Source organism: Sceloporus occidentalis, unplaced genomic scaffold (assembly GCF_023333645.1).
Source record: "Sceloporus occidentalis isolate IW3139 unplaced genomic scaffold, rSceOcc1.0.p SCAF_43, whole genome shotgun sequence".
NCBI classification, from domain to species: Eukaryota; Metazoa; Chordata; class Lepidosauria; order Squamata; family Phrynosomatidae; genus Sceloporus; species Sceloporus occidentalis.
This window is the reverse complement of record NW_028317023.1, coordinates 4,350,366-4,359,642: the sequence shown is the minus strand read 5'-3', so window position 1 is coordinate 4,359,642 and position 9,277 is coordinate 4,350,366. Positions and strand designations below refer to the sequence as shown.

Here is a 9,277-nt window from a genome sequence, read left to right as displayed (position 1 = left end):
ATAAACCCCTAATGCCAATATTATGGTGGAGGTGTGTAGTGTAGCCTAACTCTCAAAAGAGCCCTACATCTTTTCACAACGTGGTTCGTTTAAAAGAAGAGACATCTGGTCTCTGGTGACAGATCTTTCTTAATTGCTGGACTTCTTCCAGAATTACTAAAATGTGTATAGATAGATAGATAGATAGATAGATAGATAGATAGATAGATAGATAGATAGATAGATAGACAAATTGTAGAAAATGCAATCTCTGTATTGTGTGCTCTGCGACTGCAACGAGTAGTTTTGTTGGTGAAACCCAATTCCTCCTAGTCATATGACTGAATGTGATACTTCCTGCAAGCTCATTGTGAGGTCATACCATTCTGTTTCTCAAAAAAAGCTGACAAGATATGGAAAACATAAGTAAGCTTGTGAAACCAGACAGCAGAGCCAATCCCCCCCCTTTACTTTAACCCCTGAGAGTATCTTGTACCCTAATGCCAGTTGCACAGGTGACATCAGTGCGCATGATTCAAATGCCTGCTAATCACACGACCAAGAAAAAACTCTATTGCTTACCGTGAGAACCCGCTGTTGGTGGTAAGCAATTTAGCTCTCAATGCTTAACTATGATGCCATCACAGTAGGCCTGTTTTCCTGAAGGTATCAAAAAAGTTTAAAGGGTTGTATGTGTTGTTCCACCTTAATGGTAAATATAGCAATAGAAAAAACTTTCCTATCACTGTGTGTTGCCCAAGGCATTCCCAAAATACTTCTTCAATTATGTAAAGGTTTCTCTGGTTCATAGTTTTTCAGAAATGCTTAAGTATCATGTGACACAGATGAGTTGTTGACATGGAAAAACAATTCTCAAACATGTCAGTGCAGTTTTTATATGATTGAACCTTCAGATGAATAAATAAAATATCCAAACCTCCAAACATTTCAGGTGGCCATCTTCATTGGGGCAAGTTTAGAGGCAAGCATGGGCAGTGATGGTTGTGGCGGGAGCATGACCATATACTTAACTTAATTAAACTTGATTAATTTAAGTGAAATGCTGGGATATGCGTCGCAAGGAGCTATCAAACAATTTCACAGCTTGTTCATATTACTATATCTTCTAATCTCCCTACCAGGCCCATGACAACCTGACAGTGGGGCAGCTAAAACTTGGAACTATCCTTGCTTAACTTAAGATGGCTGGGGGGTGGGGTATGGAAATGCTTACGTTCTATGTTCTGGCTAGAATGTAATACACCGATGCAAAACAGATGACCATTTTATGAGTCGTCAAAATTAATTGTACTGCTTTGTAAAAAGGCAATCACATTTGGTTTGTACATTTGCATAGAACTCCATGTCATGGTGTGCATGCAAAGCAGAACTACTAGTGACAATATGCACAAAGAAAACATACTTTCTATGCATTGCACCAATGGAACAAAACTTGACAAACTTTCAATACATCAGAGGTCTCTTCCTCAGATTTAAACATTCATTCATCCATTCATACAGTTTAGTTTTTTGTTACCGTTGTTATTCTGCTCAATTATTCCCAATTTCAAATCATCCAGTTTCTTACAATCCCACCGCATGTGTAGTAACATTGTCCCTTGTTCCATGCCACATCTCCAAAAAATGAAAATATTGAGAAGACAAGAATGGGTCATTTCCATAAGTTGTCCATCTAATTACGCTTTGAAGATTCAATAAGGTTAATTCAGTACAGAAGCAGAATGGTCTGTATCATTCTTGCAAATACTTGCTTTAATAAACCTCTAAATATTTGCCTTATTGAGCATTGACATTAAGCATGTATTTAGTCATCAAAAGTGTCTGCCTCGAGCATTCTCAATTTTGTAGGTGTTTACCTGTTTACCTATTTATTTTCAAATGGATTTTTTTAAATGTAACTTATATTTCAATTTTTTCATATATATATATATAAATGTTTCTCTTCATATTTTTTCAAAGCAGTGTCCTACTTTTTTCACTCTGATTTCACTGATAAGTACTGGGAGCTTCGTGAAATAGGCTTCTATGGCGGATCAGCTGCCGTCAAGGCAAAGATCACTATGCGCAATGCCATGTGTCGGCTGGAGTGGTGTAAAGAACACCGCCACTGGTTCTCTAGAGTGATGAATATCGCTTCCCTATCTGGAAGTCTGATGGGTGAATCTGGGTTTGGTGGATGCCAGGAGAGCTCTATCAACCAGAATGCATAGTGCCTACTGTAAAGTTTGGCAGAGGAGGGATAATGGTCTGCGGTTTTTTTTTCAGGGTTTGGACCACCAATTTTTAGTAAAGGGTAATATGTTAATGCTGCAGCATACAAAAGCAGTTTGGACAATTGTACGCTTCCAACTTTGTGGGAGAAGTTTGGGGAAGGCCCTGTTCTATTCCAGCATGACTGTGCCCCAGCACACAAAGCAAGGTCCATAAAAATATGGTTGCATGAGTTTGGCGTGGAAGAACTTGACCGGCTGCACAGAGCCCTGACCTCAACCCCATCGAACATCTTTAGGATGAACTGGAATAGAAATTGTAAACCAGGCCTTCTCATCCAACATCAGTGCCTGACTCACAAATGCTCTACTGGATGAATGGGCAAAAATACCTACAGAGATAGGGCCCTATAGACTCTGCATGTAATAACTAAAATATTAATTTTTCCTACGTAGCTATTCTATCGGAGCCTTTGTTTTTTGAAAGACTTTTTATAATATAAATATTAAATATACTGAGAATTCTTTTTTTTCCAGTGTTTATTGTTCGGTAAAAAAGTATTATGGAATGAGAAGGGCTCTGTGAAATTGTGCTAGACACAAACTTCTGCTTCCATAAAGTCCCCAAGTCCAGGGGTGCCAAACCTGGTACCACCCTGCATTCGTTGGACTCCATGTCTTCAAGTTTCAAAATAAATAGAGAAGGATTTTGTCAGGGAAGCAACAGAAGTAGTGAAAAAATACGGGCCTTCACGTTAGGATTGAGATGTTAGCACGCTCCACAAACAACATCTGTCACTTGGTCATTCTAAAAGCGAACAAACATGATCATGAGGAATACGGAGCAGGGGAACGACTTATTCTGCATTCTTCAGTTACAGACACCGAAAGGGCAAATTGCATCGATTGTTTCTTAAGCAGGAAGCGGTGGTTATGTAAACGGATGATTTGCATACGGCTCATAGCAATCTGGTTTGGACAGGCTTTGCGTACATTGTTATTTGCCTTCTCTGTGACTAAACACAAAGTGTACGTTAGAGGAATGCTTTGAGTGCACAGCTAAACAATGGGTAACTCTGGAGAATTAAGGTGGTGAAGAAGGAAGGGTCAAGGAAAAACGAAACAAAAGAAGAAATGGTTTCTTATTTTAATTTTTGCCGATTTTTTAAGTAATTTCTCTTTCATTTATAAAATTCTTCCTATTAATCTAACATCTAACTCACTTGTATTTCATCCCTTTTACTACTCTTTGTTTATTCCCATTGCTACTTCATTTTTCATTTCGTGTTCTTCTCTGTTTTCCAGAATATCCTACTTTTGTTTTAACTCTGAGACTCCTAACTTTCAAGGCCAGATTTCTATTTTGGGTGTCTCTACGGACAAATGGCTGTCCTCAAACATTGAGGTGTAGGATAAAGCTGGGCGGGTTATGTTCAAAAACAATGTATTTGTGATACCCCGTACGACGGCTTGAGTGCTGCTCCCTATAGCTCGATACTAGAAAATTAAAATGGTTCATAATACATATTGGACCGGTGATTGTGCTCTTGATGCAAGTATAACGTCTTCTAGAGATATCACCTAGCTACTGACAATGGGTTAATAGTTTCACGTTGTATGGTGTCATTACCACCAAAGAACAAGGATTATATCCCAAGGAAACTCTCAACATCACAAATACCACCGTTGGGAATTCAGCTGGGCACAGTAGACATGTTCATATTGATTACTCGCTGACCTACTGAAGCTGCTGTCTTCTCATTAGGAAGATTTGCCTTGACAGCTGATGGTCTCTGAGATAATGTTCCTACATGAATCATGGAACTAGATTTCAGCACTAGCCTTTTCCTTCTGTTCCCTAGGCCCCAGCATGTGAATGGCTTTTTTTTTTATTTAAGCCTTTTTTAGCACAGCTTGGCAATACCCCATGAGCACCTATTTAACAATAGCTGCTTCCTAAACAGTCACGGCCTATCATTTGATTAAATTTCCACGGTTACATTTAGTTGTTTAGAGACTAGCGGGTACATAGTGATTGTAACATCAAGTCTAATTTGAACTTTAGTCGAGCAGGAAGTAGGATAGAGAACAGGTTATGCCATTTAAAAATGTGTGGACTAATATTGGCATGAATGGCATATATGAGAAGGAAAATATACTTATAGAAGACAATTTAAAGCCTTCATAATAGTGTGATAAGACTTTATAATTGTAAACTAGGGAGTTTCCAGAAGCAGATTACATAAATCCCACATTTTTGCATATTCAATGTAAACCTCATTCATATGAAGTTAATCTGTCATCCACACGCGTCCGCTGTAAGTATAACACTTCACATATATTGTGCTTGCATAATTACTAGCAGATGTGTATTTACACACGTATGATTTATTGACCAGGCATGTATTCATGAATGGTGTCTGTTTTGGGTCTAATAAGGGTGGGCAGGCAGGTGCTCACCTAGACATCCTGCTGTCACAGAATTAGGGGAACATGCATGTGCGTGGCCCACTGTTGCAATTTCTGCTATCAAACGACCTAGTAAATGAGTCTGTTAAAGCACCATGTGCTTCAAAATGTATTTCCATTGCTTCCTCTTTTGATCTTACACAACATATTAACTCCCCTACTTATGATGGTTTCACCCCGGAGCTTATTGTTTCCAGCATGTTCTTTCACGGACTTCTAATTCCCCCTCTGACCACCGCTTCCCATCATGCTCTAGCCCTGCCCCCCAACCTCACACCAGCTCTATTAACCTTCAGAAACTGGGGAGCTACTTGTACCGGTTCAAAATTGTTTAAAAAGGGCCCTTCTGACCTGGACTGCACCAACACAGGTCGGAAGGGCCGTTTCCAAACTATTTTGAACCTGCACAGGAAGTACATACCTGCAGCAACAGGGCCCTTCATTGCTCTTGCATCTGAATGTCAATTGCTGTATTGTACATTTTCTTTGTACAGCACTGTAGAACCTGTTGGCGCTTTAAGTATAATATCTGGTTCATGTTACATCACCTGACCCCATGTTGAAAACAAGGCGACCCGTACTCTGCGCAAGAAGCCAAAGCTGCAGGAACAGTGAATTAACTGTGTGATCATCACTCATCCCCTAATGCTAGCTGCCTCGGCATCAGTTGCCCATATCCACCCCTTCCTAATGCAATATGCCACTTGTCCAAGCCCTCATCTCCCACCCTTCCACAATCAACCATGAACGCTACCAGATTAATCTATACTAGAGTTGCTGGTCCATCCTTAACAGGGACACTTACCTTGTGTAAGAAAGTGTAACTAGATTGTCATCTTGTTTGAGAAGGGCCTCATGTTTCTGCAAGTCAATTATATACTAGTTGTGTCTACCCATCGTACAGAGCTACAGAACAGGATGTTGCTATTCAAAACAAGAGTACTTTGCATCTTGTCCACATTACCAGTTGATCTGCAGGCAACCTATAGAGAAACGTGCACCTGAGCTTCTACAACCCCCATGTATCCCCTATTAATAGGAGTACGACACCCAAGTTAACAGCATGCTGCTCTTTAATTTGTAAAAACAAGTTATACAAAAACCCTACACACCAGTATGTACATTGTACACAATCAAATGACTTACAAGAATGAAGTTACATATATACACACACACCTGAGGATCTCTGGTTGAAGGAACTGTAGGAGTTAAGGTCTTTCACAATTATTGAGCCAAATTAACTTTAAGAAAACAAAAACTGGAATAAAAGTGATAAATCTCAAGTTACAATGCAACTGTTAAAGCTTTAAAATTAGTGATCATGCACATACTCTACTGAATCATAAGCATAAAAGGGAAACTTTATTTTTTAACAATCGGCTGTTCCACAAAGAGGATCTTCACTCTTCAGATGCCATCTTGCAGAGGTACTCTTTATCAATTTTGAAAAGGCGCCACCCTTCTTCTGTAGACAGATCAGAAGCTCCACGTCTCTTGTAGAACTTTATGGATGGCTCATTCCATTCGGCAACCAGGAAGTGCATGCTACTGCAGCGACACTTCACAGCGATCTAGATGGCAAAGTTAAGTCTATTAAGACATCAAGCCTAACAATTATTCAATCTGCATGTATGCCTGGATTTTGTGTGTGTTAAAAGTCTAAGCCCCACACTTAGCATTTACAAATATTTAACAGGTGCAAAAAACTCGAATTCCAGAGAGGCCACTTTGGGTGTAACACTTACGCAAATGGAAATTTGCCACTATATTTTTCTCCAACTCTTATGGTTGCAAGTTTTGCAGTTTCACATGCTATTATGGCTATACTTATTCATGAATGCAACTGTACCGCAAATAAAATATCCTTTAGCTTACCTGACTAAGGTGCTTGAACACCTCCGAACCAATGCCAAATCCTGGGCAGAGAGGGAAAGCAAAAGTTAGTATTAGCCACTGGCCTGTAGCATATAAGTATATAACTGTAGCTCTTTAGCCATGGATGATTAACATAAGTCTACATGACTACATGATTGAAGCAAAGGGGGGGGAGCTGAGAAGGTGAGTTTAATCATTAACCCTGGTGAGAATGATTATTTACCTCTGAACTCATCCATCACAAAGAAATCTTCAAGATAAAGAAGTTTTCCAATCCATGGGTCATATGTGAAGTAATACATCGCAAACCCAACAATAGTGTATCCTGTGGACAAGAGAACAGTTAATTATGCAAGACAAGATAGTAGATGAACACAACATTCATTAAGCATGCGGAAGCTATAACATATCAATTTTTTTTTTATTGTATCTGTAGGCCCCCCCACTCAAGTGTGGAAACAAGCCTTCAAACAGCTCCTAATTAAGGATGTTATCCCCCAAAAACACATACTCAGTGAGCCATGCTTGCACATGACAGTTCAGAGCATTGTCACTCCTTGAAGACTTGTGTCCCGCAACAAAAACCACCAGAGTATAAAGCCACGTGTGCAACATTCTTCAATTACACCTTCATGTTGCAAACAAACAAAACTGGAGGGGGGAAGTTCAATCAAAATCACAAGTCCAATACAATAACAGTGCAGTTCACCAAGAAAGAGGGGGCCCCTCTGAGGAGCCATGGTAAAAATAAGTTCGTTAGTATAAAGTCAGTTGTCCTGTTGCCTTGGAAGGAAAATATAAAAACCCGAGGCTCTTGTGTGATTTCTGATCTAGCGTGTTGTCTATTTCAGGTTTCAGGGATCAACCCTGTTAGCCTTACCTCGTTTCATGATCATCTACTTTATTGTGTAACGGATCTTTTAGTTACCTCCCCGCCCACCCATGTACACGGAAGGGCCATGTACATGGCGAAGCTAGAGACTGTAACCTGAAGATTGGGGACAAATTAAAGAGAAAATGTGATTTAACAAGGATAGCATCAGCTTATGGGTCACAAAAAAAGCTGCAAGGCTTAGCAAAAGGATTAGTATATATACTACAGAGGATTAAGTGCATTACCATCAGCAGTCTGGTTGTCCTTCGGTACCTCGGCTACAAGACAGTGGTAAAAAGGGTGCTCACCAAACCCATCTTCGAGTAGATCTTGAGGGAGGGGAAAAAAAAAAAGTCAAGTCAATGGAAGCTTGTTATAAACCTGAAACCTTATTTACAATCCTCCCAGACCTTAGTGATCCTCATTACATCTACTTTGCAATTAGACAAACTGCATTGCAAAGGCTCATGGGAACGCTCTGGCACGCTGCTAGCGTAACATGAGCAGCCATTAAATGTAAACATCCCAGGCAAGAGATAACACATTTAAATGATTATCAACACAGCACAGAACCGGTCCTTACCTTTCTCTGTTAGAACTACTTGGTTCTCCATTTCTTCATATTTTGCAAGTTCCTGCAAGGAAGAAAAGGAAGCTTCAGTACCACAAGCAATGAAGGATCAAAGCCTCCAGCCATTAACAGGCTTGGCCTTCTTCACTTATGTTAAGTGTAAAGAACAAAAGACGTAGCTAGTCCCAAAAGCTTGCCATCTGTTATACACGAACAGGCTTTGTTCTTTCACAGAAGCTAGAGCCATAAAGTAAGCCAGATGGCCGCCTAATGCAGCCGCCCAAACAATTAGTCCCGTTTTTGTTCCTCAGCCGGTTTATACCGGTCAGAATGTGTACACGCGCTGACCAGGCATCCATTTTTACAAGACAACACACCAACTATATACACAATTCTAAAGGAAGTAGCACAAACACCACTTCACACAGTAAAGGTCGTTTTGCTTTGAACAGAAGTGGACTCGGTTAGTCGTGTCGGAGGCCGCTGTAGGCAGCGATGGGTTATTTAAGGCGCCCAAATTTAGCTATTGTTTTTACTGCCATGTAATCCCGTCTCACTCCTTTCCGCCATTGACCTGCATGCGCCGACGTGGCGTTACGCGATTAAGATTTATATATTCAAAGATTTGCGAGTCAAAGCTAGGCCACAGACAACCGTCAAAAACCTAGGATTGTCTTAATACTGAATCTTCTTCAAAAGCTATATTTTGAAGGCATTCTATAAGTGAATGCTGGGCTGCCTTTAAACAACATTTTCTCTATCGTAATAATCCAATTTAAAGGCGTTATCGATCTGACGCAGCAGGAACAAGTGACCCGCATATGAAACATATTGGATAACAAGTGCAGCAGCGGATTATTTGGCGTAACCAAAGGTCTCCCTATGGACGGATCTGGATTTATCACACCCGAAAACAATGTGCATTCACCTTTATGAGTCGCAAGATGTCTTTACAGTCCCCGGGAATTGCGGATCGTATGATAAAATTGGCCATTTTCGTCTTTTGCTCTTTTTTCCTTTTCTGACAAGACCCCTGTACGTGAAGAGTAGTAAGAGGTGTTTCTTCATTCGTTTCCCAGGAGCTTCCTCCCCTTAGTCAGTCTGGGACCCTGACCCGGCAGAGACTGCACTTCGAATCCACCGTGAACTTTTTAACTCCAACGGAAAAGTAGCAGGACGGCTCCGCGCACCTCCATTTATAGCTATTAGCGCCTTTTGGTCCCCACCCTTTTCGCTTCTCTGAACCAATAGAACGCAGCCGTTGCGCAATCGTACACG

At 40.5% G+C, this 9,277-nt stretch overlaps 1 protein-coding gene across 1 annotated transcript; it reads right to left on the bottom strand.

Annotated features, from left to right (window-relative positions):
- Positions 1-6,079: 6,079 nt before the first annotated feature.
- On the bottom strand, positions 6,080-8,993 carry LOC149289735 (diamine acetyltransferase 1-like). Its single transcript, XM_089490314.1, has 6 exons — positions 8,928-8,993; positions 8,012-8,063; positions 7,674-7,757; positions 6,778-6,879; positions 6,555-6,595; positions 6,080-6,250 (listed from the first exon to the last, which is right to left on the bottom strand). The coding sequence occupies exons 1-6, from the start codon at positions 8,991-8,993 to the stop codon at positions 6,080-6,082; spliced, it is 516 nt and encodes a 171-aa protein (XP_089346440.1).
- Between the last annotated feature and the right edge of the window lie 284 nt (positions 8,994-9,277).

Bases quoted from the DNA above. Each gene is read 5' to 3' on its own strand.
- LOC149289735 (XM_089490314.1), bottom strand. From the start codon at position 8,993: ATGGCCAATTTTATCATACGATCCGCAATTCCCGGGGACTGTAAAGAC. The intron at 7,758-8,011 runs GTAAGGACCGGT...CCCTCCCTCAAG, and splicing joins AGTAGTTCTAACAGAGAAAG to ATCTACTCGAAGATGGGTTT. The intron at 6,596-6,777 runs GTAAATAATCAT...CTCTCTGCCCAG, and splicing joins TGTGATGGATGAGTTCAGAG to GATTTGGCATTGGTTCGGAG.